The 19,354-nt window shown below is 31.6% G+C and overlaps 2 protein-coding genes across 3 annotated transcripts; one reads left to right on the top strand and one right to left on the bottom strand.

Moving 5' to 3' along the window:
- Positions 1–3,831, top strand: LOC100780081 (mRNA-decapping enzyme-like protein). Of its 2 annotated transcripts, XM_003553558.4 has the most exons (8): positions 23–431; positions 504–544; positions 720–769; positions 1,192–1,333; positions 1,565–1,621; positions 1,992–2,109; positions 2,236–2,691; positions 3,175–3,831. In XM_003553558.4, exons 1-8 carry the CDS (start codon positions 273–275, stop codon positions 3,229–3,231), a joined length of 1,080 nt encoding a protein of 359 aa, XP_003553606.1. In that variant the 5' UTR covers positions 23–272; the 3' UTR covers positions 3,232–3,831. The 2 variants fall into 2 exon arrangements, with proteins under 2 accessions (XP_040868608.1, XP_003553606.1); XM_041012674.1 differs by having other exon boundaries at positions 1–431; positions 1,992–2,691.
- A 5,303-nt stretch (positions 3,832–9,134) lies between these two features.
- On the bottom strand, positions 9,135–12,061 carry LOC100780612 (probable F-box protein At2g36090). The gene is made up of 2 exons (XM_014771410.2): positions 11,239–12,061; positions 9,135–9,235 (listed from the first exon to the last, which is right to left on the bottom strand). The coding sequence occupies exons 1-2, from the start codon at positions 12,059–12,061 to the stop codon at positions 9,135–9,137; spliced, it is 924 nt and encodes a 307-aa protein (XP_014626896.2).
- Positions 12,062–19,354: the final 7,293 nt, after the last annotated feature.

The raw sequence follows: 19,354 nt of genomic DNA on the forward strand, positions 1-19,354 counted from the left end.
AATTTGATGGTACTATAAAAACTTTCTTGCATTGGCATAGCTATTAAACTCTTTGTAATTTGAGAGTCATTGTTCATAATTTTATTTAACGAGTACTCGATTTGGGTGGGTTCGAAGTTTGAGTATAGATAGGTTCTTTGCTTGGAGTGAGTGCGAGTCAATTTTTGGTTTCTTGCGTTAGTCTTGGAAGAAACAAACACACCAGTCAAAAATCAAAATCTCGAGTTCTTGGAGGGTTTGAGCGAGCTAGTTAGTGTGAGAAAATAATTGAAATGTCTCAGACGAAGAAATTGACGCCGAATCTGGATCAGCAGAGCACGAAGGTGCTGAATCTCACGGTGCTCCAGCGAATCGATCCGTTCATCGAAGAGATTCTCTTCACCGCCGCGCATGTCTCCTTCTACGACTTCAACATCGAAAGCAACCAGTGGGTTCGTTCTTTTCTTTCTTTCTCTTCGCTTCTTCCCACTTTCTTCTCTCATCTTCTGTTTTACTCGTTCTAGAGTCGCAAGGATGTTGAAGGATCTCTCTTCGTTGTCAAGAGGTGAGGTGATCGACAACACTCTCTCTTCTTCTGCTTCTTCTTCTTCTCTCTCTCTCTCTCTCTCTCTCTCTCTCTCTCTCTCTCTCTCTTTATATATATATATATATATCCGTTGTATGCATTGATGCATTCATATGCACTTGGATCGTTCATCGATTTTACTGTTCTTGTTCAGGAATTCACAACCACGGTTTCAGTTCATCGTCATGAATCGACGGAATACAGGTTCAGATTTGTACTTTTTTATTAAATTATTATTATTATTGCGAAAATTAGTCTTACTAGATGAAAATGAAAAAAAGGTTTAGGGGCTAATTATTACTAATTATTTGTGGTTGTGGTAAGTAACGTGCACTTTTTGGCAATGCTAAATTTATTCATAGTTTAATTTCTCTGTAAAATTTTCTACACTTTCAATTAATCAGATATAGGTTATGGTTGGTGTGACTTTTAATGTAATAGAAGTCAATAAACATACATATGTAGCAATTTGTGATTGAATGATAACCCAAAATTCCCTTACATTGTCCTTACACCTTAAGTGCATAGACTATTTAGTATTTACTCATTTATTATTGCCACATTTCTGAATCTGTGCTATCTATTCACTACTTTAACAGCTATCTTTCTGATCTTTGTCCTGACAGATAACCTAGTGGAGAATCTATTGGATTTTGAGTATGAACTTAAAAAGCCGTACCTGTTGTATCGGAATGCTGCTCAAGAAGTTAACGGAATATGGTTTTACAATCCAGATGAATGTGAAGAAGTTGCAAATCTCTTTAACAGGTATGGTAATTTATTAATTTTCTCCACTCAAGTTATTCATAGTGTTTTTCTTTGCTTGTTTATGCTGAAACTTTTAGTTACAACTTACAAGATGCTAATTTATTATCAATCTGGTCTAAACTGTGAGGACCTCTTTTTTTCTGGTTAGTAATATACTCCGTGAAATTGAGATGCAGGATGCTTATCTGCTAGTTGTATAAATCTTCATAATTTTCCAAATTCAATTTACAGGATACTTAATGCATACCCAAAGACTGCTCCAACTACAGTACTGCCTGTTAACATAAGGTAAGGATTTTTGTAAATTTTATATAATATGAAGTTGTCTCTATTTATATCTCTTTGAATCCTAGTTATCATTATCAATCACATTTGTATCACAGTAGAGTGTCACAATCTTTGGCAACTATGAATTTCAGATTGTGGACCATTTTTTTGCATTTGCGGCAGCTTAATGCCCCCCCCCCCCCCCCCCCAAAATGGTATATGGTATATATTATTTAACTTGAGTGGCCATCCTCCTATATTGATTTTGGGGTTGGCCGCTCTGCATACTATGGTGTGCTTCCTATATGTTAATTACTTCCACTTAATGATCACTCCTAGTTAGATTTATGAAAGTTGAATATCTAATGCCTGATGTTTTTATATATTATAGTGAGTCTGAGGAACTTCAGCCAGTGTCAATTATCCCGGAAAGCCCTCTAGAGTCGTCTTCAGCTACTGCTTCTGCAATTGATGCTGTTGAAGATCCTGCAAATACAAACTTCTTAAGCGTACGTAATGTTGTTGCATGTCAATTTTATCTGCTTTTTGGTGAATACTTCTGCAATGTGACGTTGTTGCACTCTTTATTATATGATGTATGTGGCTTTAGAATTTTTTTAATTCAATTGTTGCAGACATTGAAGGTTACTGGAAATTATGCTTCCAATATGGAAAATTTTAGACAGCATTCTGCAACTGTCACTTCTGCTCCTAGTGGTTTATTCTCTACTGCACCTGCTGTGCAAATTCCATCTGCCTCTCATTCAACTTCATCGATATCAGGCTTCCCTCTTGACTCTCTTGAAACAGCCAAGAGTGGCAATCAAATCATTAATCTTGTTAAGCCTTCCACGTTTTTTGCATCGACGTCTTCATCTTCACTGTTAGTTCCACCTATTTCTTCATCTGTGCAACCTAGTGCAGCTGTTCAACATTCCCTGAATCTGCCACGCCAATATGGCACTCCAGTACTTCAACCCTTCCCTCCCCCTAACCCTCCTCTTTCTCTTACCCCTATTTCAAGCTCCACTCCAAATAGACCTGTATTCAGCAGGGATAATGTCCGTGATGCACTTTTATCATTGGTTCAGGTATTTCATGATTTTGCCATCTTTGTTTTAGTTCCCTTATGTGTGTTGACCATTATTAATTTAATTGTATTTTTAAGTTGTCATTCAATTACTTTTAGTTTGGGGGTTGGGTGGGTTAAAATAAAGGGAGATCTTCCCCACGGAAGAAAGTCTAGTTTGACCCATAGCTATTATATAGTTAATGAATATTTAGCTATTACACTGGAAGTATGCCACCTAATTATCTATCCAAATTATTAATATTGAGGTTTTGAAAAAGATTGTGAATAATTGGAAAAGGGAGAAACTTTAACATAAGTTTTTCAGTATGCTACTTTAGAATTTTCATGTTTAGGATTTCAATATAAATTGAATCTCTAGTCTACAAGAAAACTGAAGTAACAAAATATGATTTGCTTTATCTTTTTTATCCAATGCTTGCTTTATTTAAATGCCTCTCTTCTTGTTAAATTGTTGTCTTCTAATGGAATTTTCCTGTGCCAGGAGGATCAATTCATTGACATGATGTTCCAGGCATTACTGAAGGTGAGTCATTCATGAGTAATCAAACACTGAAGGTTGGATGGAAACTGCATATAAAGTTAGTTCTGTATATTGTAGTTACACACCGTCACATCTAACAGGAGGTGTAACCTAGTATAGACATCCGTCCGTCTTTAGCTTTAGCCACAACTTTGCACGATACATCTGTAATGGCCAATTCCACAATATACTAACAAATCATATGGTGCATTAATACACTATGATCTTCACCACTGACTTTATGTGTGTATACGTGAACTAGTTATAAGAGAAAACAATGGCAAAAAGAATGATCTTAATCACTATGTTGATATAACGATTGCTCCACGTTTACGCACAAAAAACTAATGGTGAAGCTTCTGTGTATTCTTACACTGCAACTCTGTTGTGTATTGTAGAAATAGCCGTCTGTATCTTCACAATGATAAAAGTGTTTCGATGTCAGTGTCGCCTTATTACCCTTTGTTGTCTGTACTTTGTGGTTTTAAATACAATCATGGTTCTGTCGATTGTGTCTTTGCATTAAGTTGGACAAGTCCTCTATCGACCAATGAAGATGCATACAATCTCATGCTTAGCATGCAGTTAGATATAAATAAATAAATAATTCAATTTCAATTTAGTCCTTAAATTTGCCTATTTTGAAATTTTTAAGTGCGAGAAAGTTTGTTTCTCTGGAGTGCCAGACACATTGTTTTATAGTGTGTTTGAAAACCTTTAATGGACGTTCATTCAAAAGCTTGCTCTCACATACTTCTCCGTTTTAATGATCTTGGAATTTGTGTTGCCAATAAATCAAACACACACCTCCATTTGTTATGAGCTGGAGCAGGAACTTTTGTTTATTTGTGAGCAAGGGCATAGGATTCAGCTTGAAAAGCAAATTAATGAACAAAAATAATCATTAATGCTTTGTTTTGATGTGAGGAGAGAATAAATAGAAAAAAAAATTGTTATTGCTTAGAATAAGAAAAAGGGAGGTACATAAAAACATTAAAATGATTAGTTTTCTTTCTTTTTGTTCATTTGAAAAGAAGGTAGGAGGGAAAATAAAAAAAGTAGACATTTTGAATAATTTTTATATCCTTTTTATGATGGCTTAAAATGCAATCAATCAATTTAGCATGTAACAGAAGTCAAGTAGCAGTGAGGCTGAGACCAAAACCAAACAAATACTAAAATGATAGTCTTTTGTATGTGTATAATTTATTTTAAACTACATATCATGGAACATCTCTTCAATTATATTTTTTATATATTATTTGTATGAGTATTAAAATAATCCAATCTTAAATCATTTTTTCAATAAGGTTATATTTTGAATTTAATTAAAAAAATGTTCAATCAATAAATTTAGTTTATCAATAAATTTCAAGCCAAAGTCGTTAAAATGAACTTTTTTAAAAAACTTATTTCAATAAATTTTAAAATTACATTTATAAATAAATCTATAATTTTTATTATAAAATATTATAAATCCCTATGTAATTTTTTTATTAATAAATAATGAAGTTTCTTTTTTACAGCAAATACTTAATTAAGTTATTCGTCGAAATATGAGTAATGCAAGGTAGTGTGCTAGGTATGGCAGAAAAGGCCACTTTTGGTTTGGGCTTTGGGTGTATGTTGATCCCGTTTAATTGAATTCCATGGCTGCCGTCAGAAAAATAATCGAGGCCAATAGAAATAAAATCTTGTCTCTTTTCGACGGGGAATTGCTTACATATGCACTCTCTCTTTCTGTTTTTATTTTCCATTGAAGAAACCACTGTATGTTTTGTTCCTCCACAAAGCAAAATTAAGGAAATCAATTTCCTCACCTGTGTAATTAATTTTTGTTGTTTAATGTCCTTTTTGTTCTTGTTAACGAAATTATATAACTTTGTTGTTTCCTGCTCTGAATGATAAGCTTCTTGACACTGTGTGAACAATAGGGTAAACTTAAAACTTGTACAAAAATAAAATAACAAGAAGTTAAAATAATTAATTTTTTATGCATAAGCTTATTTGTGGAAGCTGAAGCTCTCTTGTCTACCCTCTTTGAAAGTTGATTTTAACTTATGTCTATGCTAATTTTAACTCACTGCAGAAACTCATTTTACCTTCTTATTTTCTTCTCTTATAACTGTTTATTGAAAAGTTATCCAAATAGAAAATCTCTTTGTTTATGATTATCGCCTTTATCGGACATAACTGCTTACACTCTGGAAAACATAATTTTGAACCTGAAAATAGAAAAATGGTAGAGGTTTTTATTTTTTATTTTTTCATCAACTGAGCTTGCCCTAAGGTTAAGTGTTGTGTCTTGCATAATCTTTTATGCCCATCAATGGGAAAATCACATTTCTCCTTTCATTATCAAAATTATTAACCTTTGAAAAGCATTTCTGTTATAATTTCATTATCAAAATTATTCACCTTTGCTTCTCAAACTTGGGACTCACCTGTTCTTTGTTGAGTTAGAACTGAGGACTAATAACAGAAATTTTTTGCAGACATTAAATGGACGTGTTATCTTTGTTGATTATCCAAAGCCCAATATCAACACTCGTGGTGAAATTCCAATTGCCATAGGACCTCCTGAACCAACACCAACACCAGATACTCGATTTTCCCTCTGACTATAATGATATATAATGTTTATTAAAATGTACTTGAGCAAGAGATATGTTGGAAAATAACATCAATCTTTCTTTCATCAGCTCTTGCTCGTCGCATATGTAAAATTGAGTTTTTTTATTAGGATTATAGATGCATTATGCACACAACAATTAGAAGCATTGCTCAGCACAAGTGGAGAATTTTGTGGTTGTTTGTTAGCAGAAGGATAAACTGTCATAGTATAGGGTGTTTGTGCCAAGAGCCTAAGAGTAAGAAGTTACACAAGCCCGAATTATGACAACTAAATGCTGGTTGTTCAGGCCACATCTTTGTGGCAAAAATTCTGACTCAACTATTTTTTTTCCATAAATTGTCCGTGTAAATAAAAAGTATTATACCAATAAAAAAACATAAATAATCGGTGTAGTAAAAGGTATTTTAAAGTAGGATTAAATAAGTTTCAAGTCTTTGATGAATTTTAAATTGAGTTATAGTCCCTTTAAAAATTGTCATTTTTAGTCTCCGATTATTTTTATTGCTAAATAATTAGTCCCTGAGAGTCACTAAAAATGGGCAACAATTTAATCTCACAAGGACTAAATGATATTCAATCACATTTCTTATTTCTTAGAGACTGAAAACTAATATATATATATATATATATATATATATATATATATATATATATATATATATATATATATATATATTTTTTTTTATTTTTTTTTTTTATTTATTTATTTTTTTTTGTTAAGGAAGAGATTGAAAATACGAAATGAGTTTTTTGTCCTTCAATATATATTAATAATTACTAGTTTACTACAAGGTATTAATCACTGAAAAACTGTAATGTAAACATTAAACTATTTCTTCAGTGAACGAAGAAAATGAAAATACTAAATGTATTAAGTATTTTAATTTTTTTTTCTTTCTTTCAATGCATATTAATATTTTAGTTTGTAAAGTACAGACTAAATGTTTTTTATATTATTAAAATTAATAATATATAAATTACTTATATATAAATTATATTTTAAATTTAATTATAATAAACCATTTAAATTGTGATATAAAGTTATTTTAAACTATTGATAATTTCTATTAATGAAAAAATAGACAGACCAAGAGTGTCATTTTTCTGTGCATTCTAATTTATTATATAGATATAAATATGAATATTTTAAGAGTTTGATTTCGATTGAATGTAGCAATAATATTTTTTACATTGTTAATTAATTCAATATCAACTTAGATATTTCATTTAAAATATATATTATAAAAAATAATCATACCGTAGATGACAATCCATTATTGGAGGACTCTATAAAACTTTTATATTATTGATATATTCTAACTAAATTCATAATTTTATTTTAATCATATGTGAAAATTAATTTTCATCTACTCAATGTATTAATTTAGCATGTTTTCTATACACTGCTCAAGTATTTTTGAATTTGAATACAATTTTTATATAAAAATTAAAGAAGCATTGTATAGTTATTTTGAAATTAAAATAAAATGTATAAAATAAAAGTTAACTAGAATAATAAATATTGTATTATTAATAATATATATTAAATTTATTAATAAAAGCTTAAAGAGATAAAATTCAATAGGTGAGATGGTTATGAAAATAAATTATTAAAGTGAAAACACATCACTTTTATCGATATAATATGTTAAAATTTAAATACTTAAATTTAAATTAAAAATTTTATTTGAAAGGAATAATAAATAAAAAAAATGCTGAGTGTATAGAATAAGTTCTTATGACTCTTAAAAATATTTTTATTCAAGAAAAATGCGAGTAGAGTAATAGAACTAAAGCTAAATGATTCAGATCTATATTTCCAATTGAAAAAAAGTCACGCGCTCTCAACCACTGAGCTAAGACGGCTACTTGTAATTTATGCAAATTGTTTATAAATTTGACTTAATACTTTTCTACCCTTTTTTGCTACATCAAAACTATCATAGAATCAATTACCTCACCATCATCGAAAATGACAGAGTATTTAATTTGGTCATATAATAAAATAATCTATATTAAAAAAATAAGGTAACATTTTATTTTTTTAATGTTTTACGTTTTTTAAATCATTACCATTTGTTAAAATTCATTAATCTATTTTTGATACATTTAAATATAACTAATCCAATGATTTTGTACTTTATTTTCCTCTATGGATACATGAATCTTCTTAGAGAAATAATGTTATTCTAATTAAACATGTGCAATATAATAAGATTAATTCTTCTAGTGAGAATTTGTTGCCTAACACGTACTTTGACTAAATAAAAGTAATAATGTCAAATGTAAGATTAAAAGCATCAAAAGTGAATTCTAAGGTACACCATCATTCTCTCTGCCTCCTGGATAAGTATTCGTATATCATTTTATTATACAAAAGGAATAATGTAAACGTAAACAGTGATTATATATTAACACTTTATTACTCTAAACATTTTATTAATACTCATAATTTTTGTCTATCTTTATCTCCCTATTATATCTTATATACATTTATCTTTCTCTTCTCTCTTTATTTGTCTACTAGAATTATTTGATCAGTGTGTACCTTTTTTTTATATATAAAAAAAGGCAAACTATATTAATAAACAAATAGAGTACAAGATGTATCCTACTAAGAAAATACAGCATTCTCTGTCCAAAAAAAAAATAAAAAAATACAGCATTCAACAAAAACACCCTGAATCAACTTCTATACTATTACTACCCAACAAGCGGCACTGCTGCTTAGAGATTAGAGAAACCGCATGCCAATTAATAGCACCTAAATTCACCTAAATTTGAGTATGTGCCTAACATTTTGGAAAATCAAAAGTGAGTTTTTAAGGTACATTACGTACAAGTACAACTCTAATGTAAGAAACTTGATAATTAAATACAAGTAAACTTGACAGCGTGAATGACATGTAAAAATGTCCATATATTATCATTCTTTCAGAATATATAAAATGAATTAAAAAGATAGATAAAAAATGAAAAATATAATTAAAAAAAGATACATAAATGTTTCGGTCACATATAACTTCAGAAAATCGATCTAAAAATTGTTTATCGCTGGACCATTTGAATGTGTGTTTTTCATTTTTGCTTAGTATTGGACGTTAAACCCTTGTGTTAGGAGACAATTACTCACTTTGTGGGAGAATCCCAAACATAATTTTGTCCTTTATTACTGTTCTCAACTATCAAATTTGTCACCTTGGTATTAGGTTGATAACCAAATATAATGAATTAATGATATATAGTCGAGAAACTCGGTACCAAGTTGACAAATACCCGATCGACCTCAAGCATTCTGATTATGGTGCTCAGCCATAACCAGGGAAGGAAGCATGCATGGCTTGAAAAAAGTTGAACTGGATGGAAACTGGACCTCCTCCTCCTTCACTGGTGCATGGCAAATTGAGAAATTCAAGAGGGCTTAAAGCTTTCAACTTCCAATCCATTTGAGAATTTATAGATCTGCAAATGTACCTCGTTATTCTTATGTTTTTTTTGGAGTATTGCAAAAGGTTTATGAACACGGAGGACGTGTTGCCACTGAGTTGAATAGCCAAAACATTTTTCATGAAGGTAGTCAGATTTACTTTCTCAATAGTTTTAGGCAACGCATTAAATCTAACGTAACTTGTCTATAAATTTATAAATGATGAAAATAAAAAGGTGAAATAAATTATATATTTTGTGTAAATTAAAATGAACTAAAGTTGATCTTAAAATTTTAATTTTTTACTAAAAGAAAATAAAATAAATGTTTTTTTATAAATAAAAACCAATTATGTTGATTTTAAAATTTTAATTGATTTTATCTCTTTATTTTTTCTATAAATATTGATAAAGAAATTTATCTAAGCAACCTAAATCATTCAATATAATATTAAATATAACGTGGGTTGCATGCACCCCAAGTAAAGTCACCGTCTACCCAAGTTTCAAATTTATTACTTATTTACTATTCAATGACAAATAAAGTGTCGCGTTGGCGTTGGGACATCTAGGCCTCTGTTTGTTTCCTTTAACAAACTTGAGTTGTACAATTCATTAAATCTCGAAACAAAGTTTGAACCCCGAAACCCAAGAATGGAGTGCACTTGATTCTTATACTTTCCAGCGTTTAAAAATACTCGTCCTAGCTTCTAAATTGTACTGTACAGATCCACAGGGACGACCACCACGATCACACATTGTTCTTAGTAGATAACATGGACAGTTACCAATTCGATTGTTATTCTCAATTATTAATGGAAAAAGAGCAACAGAAGTAGAAGTAAGTGACATTCATCCATTACACACATCCTTTACATACATTCACTTAAGCATCGAGATTCCTTTTCTGATTGTTAAAAGTAGTGTAATTCAAATGTAATTGTCCAATTTTGTTAGTTTGTGAAATGCATTAGAGGTTAGCCATAATAATTGAGTTGTTAATTAACTATGGTTAAACTTTACTTAGTATATAAAAACAACGTGTAAACCCTTGTCATGTGTGTGTGATTTTTTTGGCACTTAATTCCTGTTTTCCAGAAGTTGCTATTTTTTTATTATTCACTCTATTTCTCCCTTGTTCAATCTTTTCCAAAATACTACCAAGAAATCTTGATCCTTTCCAACAATTGACACCAAAGCTATACGATCCATGGCGGCGTACGACAGTGAACAATGGCGATGTTGAAGAACAACAACCAAATCCTAGCGAAACTACCAATCTTTGATGGAACCAACTATGAGGGGTGGACGGTGCAAATGAAGGTGGTATTCAGATATCAAAGACGTGCTTGATCCTTTTCAATAGTGATAGTACACCCAGTCATTGGAGAAGGAACTTGGCTAAGGAAGAAGATCACTTAAAAACATCTAACATAATTCATATTTTTTATATCAGTAACAAACCCACTTGAAAAATGTTATCGTGCACAAAATTCACGACAGCCATGTTCATGTTTCGTGATGGAAGATTAGCAAAAGAAAAACAAAACAATAATAGTATTTTTTTTTATCACTATCACTATATAAAACAAAAGATTCAGTGATGATGCCAAAATATTTGCAGCTGGTAGAAGAACCCATTCACTATTCATTACTGTTTTAAATAAATAAACTAGTATGCGACATTACAGCATCGACTGACACTTAGTTTGTTAAATTAATTTTGTACAATTTTTCCGTGTTGTGTTTATTGAATTTGAAGTGATAGTGTATATTGATTCAGAAGAGAAAGAGTGTAGAAAAAGCCGCAAAGGACAAAAGCGCGAGAGGCACGCAGAGCATATCCAACCTCCTCTCATCTCTTTCTTTTTTATCTTTTCTCTCCATCTTTCTCTTTATGAATTCCAAGTATCTATTCCTCCCTTCTTCCTCCTTTCCGTCCTTCAGTAATGTTCCCCTTATACCCTCCAATGCCCGCTGCAAAATCCCCAAACTGTCCCTACCATTCAGGAACATTCCATCCATGTCCTCCATCTGCAGACACGCTTCCCTCACCTGCATCTCACCCCCGAAAGTCACAGTCACGCTGCACAGCGCCACCTCCACCGCCGTCCCCCTCTCCCCTCCGCCCACCACCGTCGCGAACCGCGCCTTCACCTCCCCGCTCAGCCAGTGCCGCTCCACCGACACCACTCTCCCACTCGACACATTCACCGCACGCTTTCCATTCGGATCCACCACTATCCAACTCAACCTCAAATCCTCGCCCAGAATCTCACACGCTTCCTCGCTCCGTGGATACTCCATCGCCGTCGCCACTGCCTCCTTCTGATCAAGAACATCGATTCGAAACGGCGAGCACCGGAACCAGTCGGACTCCGTCTCCGTCTCCACCACTCTCGACAGCACCGCCCGCCGCCGGTGGAAGATGTCCACAGCGGAAATCAGCTCCGGTGCGCGCGAAGAAGAACCTTCGCGCGCCGCGGCGAACGAAGGGAACGAGTCGGAGAAAAAGGACAGAGACGCGCGTGGGAACGTGGACATGACGTGGCGGACGCGTGGCGAGCTCGTGGAGGGCCACGTGGAGTGGCAAATGTTCTCCCAGAGAGGCTCGCGCGCTGAGAGAGCGTGGAGTTGGGAGCACGTGCTGGCGACGGAGGCGAGCGACGGGCCGTCCAGGCACGTGAGGATGTGGGTTTGAATTATGTCGGGATGCACGGCGGTGATGGTGGTGGCTCCGCCTGCTTCGTCAGTAGAGGTGGTGGCCGTGTTATCGATGCAAGCCATAGTGTGCTTAGCTTGAAGCCTTGAAGTGGCAGATTTTGGTTGCCACTTCTTATATATAGAGAAGGACAATCGGTAATAAGAAGGACGATTGAGGAGTCAAAATCAGATTTCAAATGCCCCTTCCATTCCATTTTGAGTTATTTACAATACTACCCTACTACCACCGTTGACTGCACTAGCCATCAACACGGTGAGACTGACTTTACTTATGGCCCATTCGGTATTTTTCTATTTGCTCTGCTGAGCTCACACGCTTGCTAAAATCATATAAAAAAAACAAAACATGAACAGTGATTCATATAAAAAATAAATAAACATGAACCATGCTCATGTTGTGATATAATGTAAAGTGGACAGTGGTCCCGATTAGAGTACCAAATTCCTTCGTATTTTAATTTTTGTTTTGTTGGTGGATTTGTATTTTTTATTGACAATGATTAGAGATTTAATGCGTATTTAGATTATTGATTTATTTTATGAAAATGAATCTTTTTTTAAAAAAAAAAAAATTGAACAGACTATCGATCAAGTATTTAATTTGAGGTGACTTATAGGATTATGCATATCCTGAAAATAGAGAGACGACATATTTTCATGGGAATGCGATATGCGTTGCCGTTGTCTAATGCATATAAAAAGCTTTAAAAACTGAAAGATGGGGATAGGTTACGCTACGCATTTCCATCCCCATGTTAATGTCATTGTCACATCCCATTACCTGCCTGCGCAAGCGTCAAGCTTAAAAATTAAAATGTTTGCCTAAAACGTAAATAGAGTTGGTGATTAAAATATGTTTAACTAACTGATTCGACGATTCTTCCTTTTGGTTTAATGGAATTTATATACTAAGAAGTCTTGTTAGATAGAATTTTTTTCCAACCAATTTTTTATTGTTAATACGATAAATAAGTATTACTACTACAAAGAGTATTACATACTTAATTATGAAATACAAAGAGTATTACATACTTATGAAATATTGTTTATTGTTTGTTGAATTTTGTGAATTGCTTAAAAGTAAGAAACTTTAAATTTGAGAGTCTAAAAGTTTTATAAAACTCTTTTGATGAAAAAAAATATGAATGAAAAATCTTAATGAATTGAATTGGGTTCATGAATCTAAAAAATAAGAAGAATTCTTAATTTCTCTCAATATCTTTTTCAATGTTTAATATGTTTTAATTAAGATTGAATAGTTGGATATTATCCAAATTTAATTTTTAGTGGAAATAATTTTTTGTCAAACTTTAGTTACACTCAGGATTAATCAAGGTCTCTTTCCTAATGAATAAAATTTACTCAACACATCTTGAATATGAAATAAATTATGTTGAAAGAAAAATAACCACTTTGAGTGTGTTTATCTTATCTTACTTTTTGTAATTAAAAAAATTTAAATATATCATTGATCTTTAATAAATATTTGATTTTTATGTTTGTTATCTAATAAATTTTTTATTTGCGTTGAATCTTTAATAAAATTAATAAGATTTTTATTTTTGATCCTTGATATTTTTTTTAATTTTTGATAAATTAGTAAATTTTGTGTTTGTTTTATAATAAATTAACAAATTTTATTTCAGTTCAGACTAATAACAAATGGAAAAAAATTATTTATAAGAGACTAAAAATAAGTGTAAAAACAAAAAAAAACAAAAATTCATTAAGGAAAAAAATCAAATATTTATTAAAAATAAGAATTATGTACAGGTGTCGGTGAGCCACATGGTGAGGTGCATCCTCGATCCAACAATGATCTAAAACAGAATAAGCTAAACTATAATGTTCATGCGCTACCCTATCGTGTTAGAAAATTTGTGCACGAGGCTCACGATTTTTATGATGCTATACACGCAAACAATAAAATAAGAGAAAAAATAATGTGAATAGAAACTTCCATCTGAGTTCTGACTTGCTGCTCAAATTCGTTCAGCTAATCAAATTACAATACATTAATTATATATAGCTGTGAGTCTAATGCTTATGTAATTTTACTTCTTATTTAGCTTAATGCATTTTGGTTGTTTTTTTTTTATATATATTTGTATAATTTTAATTCTCATATATTTTAATTGAATGGTTTTTATTCCGAAAGTTTATTATATGTTAAAACTGAGTCTCGATCTACATTAGTCTCGCATCTAAATAATAACAGAATTTTCTAACACGAGTCGTCTTTTACTTAATTAACAACTTGATGTGTAAGTAATTTTTTTTTTGCTGATTGTGATGTGTAAGTAATTAATGATAATGAAACAATATTTGACATATCAGAAACTAAAAAAAATAGAAACTAAATTAGTGAGTTAATTCACCTTTTTGCACACGGTCTGTTAATTAAGAAGCAGTTTATATCTGTAAAATGTTTTCATATTAATATTTAATTATAAAATGACATATATATTAAATTTATTACTACACATATTCTGTAGGTAATAGATAAAAAAATATTTTAATTTATTTCATCTTAAACAAATATTAAAATAAGTATTTATTAAAAATTAAATACATAACCTTAAAAAAATTTTAATAATAATTTATTGAAACAAAATAAATATTAATAATATATGTGCAAAATATAAAGATAAATAAGTTTTCTTTGAGTGGAATGGCTTCACTCATACTGTTTTTATTTCTTATCATGTGAGCGTTTATTGATTTAAAAACAATTAATATATTTTAATTATTTAAAAAAATGAATAATAAACCATTTAGAAAGAGATGTAAATCTCACATGTCTAAAGATGCTGCCTCACATCATATACCACCGATAAAACTTTGAGTCATCATTTAAAAATTCACATGTACATTTTCACATTTCTCATATTACCCTTCACAATGAGAAAGACTTGTTAACTCCGTTATGTTTTCTGGAAGACAGCCGCCAAGTTTCATGGACGCGTCAACGGTGCCATCAGATCTATGAAGGGTAACATGTGGATTTTTAAATGACGTGCTCATGTTTTGTTCGTGGGACAAAAGAAATGAGATAGGATATTGGGAAATGTGATCACCATCCTTTAGAAAGTATAACTAATAAAATGTGCATTTGATTTCACATTTCAAATGTCATATTCAGAAGTTAAATACGATCCTTCCATTATCAACGATTCTTTTTATAATATTTTTTTTCTGTTGGAAACTGAAAACTATTATAAAACAAATGTATTTTTGGGTACATAAACAAATATTGTAGTTATTTTATTTTCAAAAATAAAAATAATTTTTAAAATTAGTTATTAAATTGTTGGTAGGAGGCTGGAGGAGGGTGGGTATAAAATTGACTATTCTACTATTTTTTTTTAACTATTGTGTGATTTTCAAAAAACAATACCAGAACAGCTAAAAAATGAACACCAGATAAGGGTGAGAAATGAACAACAGAGAAAGGTGGGTATCTGCTGTGTCTGTGCCACTTGTTTGTGTTTTCCATGTTACTATTTATACGGATAAGGCCAACGACTAACTATAACTATACGTCACAGTGACCTTTCGTTTCTTTCTTTCTTCCAATCTTTCCTTTCTTTTTTTTTCTCTTGCGGCTTGTCTCCAATTTTCAAACTGCTCTTTACATGGCGCTCAGATTGCACGCACCACCACAGCTTTGTCTCGTTTAGGTGATCAAATTCAATTCTCTATTTTTCTTTCCATTTCCGATCGAATCTTCGCCTTCTATATTGTACCTATTAATTTCTCTTTCATCTTGTTCGTTCAAGAAGCTCTGGTTCCGACCGAGTGTGGATAGATATTATCTTGACTTTAATTAGAATGTAAACTTTGTTGCTTTGTTTCTGATGAATAATTGGAACTGAAGAAGCATTTCAAGCATTTTATTCGTTAGGTTGCGTTCACCTAAACTGGTTGACTATATGGATATGAACTTATCAAGATTAAGGGGCCAACTAAAGTTGCCTACACTACCAGCCTCATCCTGAGATTTTTTGTGCTGTGGGCGAACTGAAAAATTATACCTGCGTGATTATTTGAATTTTATTTTATTTTTTTCATTTTTTATGACAAAATCATTGATAATTTATTCATAATCAAGATTTTTAAATAATCATATTCAATAGAAATCAAAGCAAGTTTATTTAATTTATCTTGTCTCTTAGTTTCAAATAGAACTTTAACAAATAAATTAGCTTATTTTAGTACATGCAATAGTAGCAATAATAATTAATATTATTTTATTAGTTGTACACGCATTAAAAAATAATTAAATATTTTAAATAACTAAAATAATAAAGTTTAATTTTTATTTATTGTTGAAGTTTGAATCATAACTATTTTAATTTTTTATTCAAAAACTTTGGTTACATAACTTTATTAATACTAATAAAAATGGAAGACAATAATAAACATATACACTTTTTTTTTATGTTCAACATTGAATTGTCAGTTAAGTTCTCCGAATTATAGAAATTTTGTTGATAAGTAAAAATATCCCTATTAATGGACTAATTACTGGTTTTCCTATAAGAAATATATTGAAAACTATTTTATTTTTTATATGATTTTAATTTTTTTAATATTTATATAAATTATATAAAATAAAATTGGTACCCCTCTAAAAATAAACCCTTGGGCGGTTGCTCACATTGACCGTCCTAAGGGCTACCATTGCTACGGGCATTACACAAAAATTAAGAAAATATTAATTATTCTAAATGCAAGGGAAAAAAAGTCTGAATAGGATTAAATTGCCATTTTCTTGAGTTGAGAGTATATGTTATTAATAAATGCATTCTCGAAGATAGAAGGATAAAACGAAAAAAGATAATAGATGCTTTTGAGAAATAGTTTCTTTGAACTAGTTTTCTTTCCTTTTGAATTTATTTCATTCCTTTTGAGCTGAATTCTTGCATAGTATTCTTTATCTATGTATATAGTGTTTCTAATTACAGTTCTTTGGGCAGCTCTTCGAATTGTTTGCTTTCAAAAGATCAACGCGGTTCTGCTAATGGAGGCATAAAAGTATCGAACTTGCATTGACAGCTAGTAAGTGAATGGGGTAGTTCAAGAAAGAGATGCCTCATGGATCATGCTTTGTTATGCAACAATGTGATAAAAAACATGTCAGTCAAGACCACCAATAAAAATAGAACGCAAAATATAAATGAAAAAAAAAAAATATGAGACACAATGTAAAAAATTCCTAAATGTAACGGTAAAAATTATGGGTTATCCAGGTTAAACAAATAATTTCATTATAATCATAAAGATACATGAGAGTTTTCAACAAATGTATTGAAACCTTCTATAAAGCCAAATCAAACCAGACCTCATACTTACAACATATATAAGAAAATGAAATTCCAAAATATAAAATAGAAAATACAAAATACTTATCTCTCTCCAGATATTTTTTTGACGATCCAACCAAACAATTTGAAGTATCATGTGTTTAGAACCTGTTGTCCAAAAATTAATTCGATCCAACGGTATACTAGCGCAGTTGGAATTTTCCCTCTTCTTTTTCTCTCAATGTTTTGGAACTATTTTTCTCTCTCATCCTAATGTGACTCCTCTCCACTTTTCATTTGAAGCCAAAAAACCCAACCCAGTGATCATGGTTTGGTGGCTTAAAGAAAAGATTACTTGAAATTCTCGAAGCCTGGAAGGAGGGTAAACAACCTGCTATTTGCATCTGCTTCTGATGATGGTGGGGCTGCCAATGAGAGCCCCCAAGCTAGCACTAGTACAGAAATTGAAACAATGAGGGCGAAGCTGAATAGCTCACTGGTAGATGTAGACTTCTATGATGGACTACTCCAATCTTTATATGATGCTGCCAGGGTTTCTGAGCTGGCAACTAAGGAGCATAACTCCTCATTAAGATTATATTGGTTTTCAAAAGCTTGGCTTGGGGTAGACTAAAATGCATGGGTGAAGGAACTGTCATATCAGGTAATGTCAAGATTGATGGTAGATATTTATTATTTGGGCCATAACATGTGAAATTTTGATGGACAGCAGGGCAGAATTTCCTGTAGCATGTCAATCTGTATTCTTACTCGTGAGAGTTAAGGACGATCGAAGAGCTGTTGTTATATGTATTATTTTGCTAGCCTGTATTGGTATTCTGAGAAACACATGCATTAACATATATTGCAAGGTTCAAGCATATTTATTATTATGTTGAGAGGCTTTCCATAGTGTGGCATGTACATGAGGCCTTAAACATTAGAGTCAACAAACCATATTATCCTTTCTTGATGCAAGTCATAATCTTTGAGCCATATCTAGTGCCAGTGTAATAGGACCCAGGACTGAAGAATCTTGTGGGTTCATATTACAGCATGTGTTATGGAGAGTGCATCTGCAATGCTAGCTCATTTTTTTAATAACTTGAAATTAGCTGCTTCATTTATAATATGATATGATCAAGATGGAGAGTGTATCAATATGACAAGAAATTAATTATCATTCTTTCCTAAATCCTAATGACTTTAACTTTTAAAAGCATAGAATAAATACTGTGCACCCCTACTCAGGGCAATATTCTAAGCAAACTGCTTTAGACTCAGTTGTGACTGATGGGGGATATGACAGAATGGTACGAGCATGACTCTTCAAAATCATCATTACTATAACATAATTGGATTGGTAGTTCTCCATTGACTTATCTCTTTATGATTTTGTATATAACTGCAATATTTTATTTCTAACAAATTTAATCTCTTCGCTTCCTTTACCAAACTTAAAGGATCATGTTTATAATTATTAGGCAAGAAATTTTTCCAAGGATCTCGAGACCCTTTATTATTGACATTCAGGTTGAGTCAGATTGTCAGAGCTTTGGGTAACTTCGCATATTGTCCGTGTTTTTACATTTTAGGACTTAGGATGATTTGTCACCACCTTCTTCCCTACATATAATCCAATTAACATCATTTGTATTGGTGCTGCCAAATCGTATATTGCTAATGCATAGATGCTTCATCATTCATGAATGAATATCTTCGTAATGTTTCTACTGTTACCAACTTGTCATTGCTACAAGAACTGATACTCTCTTTTTCCAGTTTTCTCATTAGTAATAATTCACTTGGACCCATTGTTTCCTTATTTTCCAATAATTTATGAAAAACTAAGAAATAAGTTGGATCAATTCTCTCAGGCTGCTGTATACTCCTTATTGCAAGTTGCGAATGAAATTTCATCCCAAAGTGGTGATAGAGACAGGAATGTCAATGTATCTGTTCAAAGGAGGTGGCATGTTGCTTTGTGTTTTAGTTGAGCTCTTATCTGTTTCCTTAAGATTAATCTTATCTAAAACATGTCACAGTTGTT

This window comes from Glycine max, chromosome 19, assembly GCF_000004515.6.
Source record: "Glycine max cultivar Williams 82 chromosome 19, Glycine_max_v4.0, whole genome shotgun sequence".
Lineage (NCBI taxonomy): Eukaryota > Viridiplantae > Streptophyta > Magnoliopsida > Fabales > Fabaceae > Glycine > Glycine max.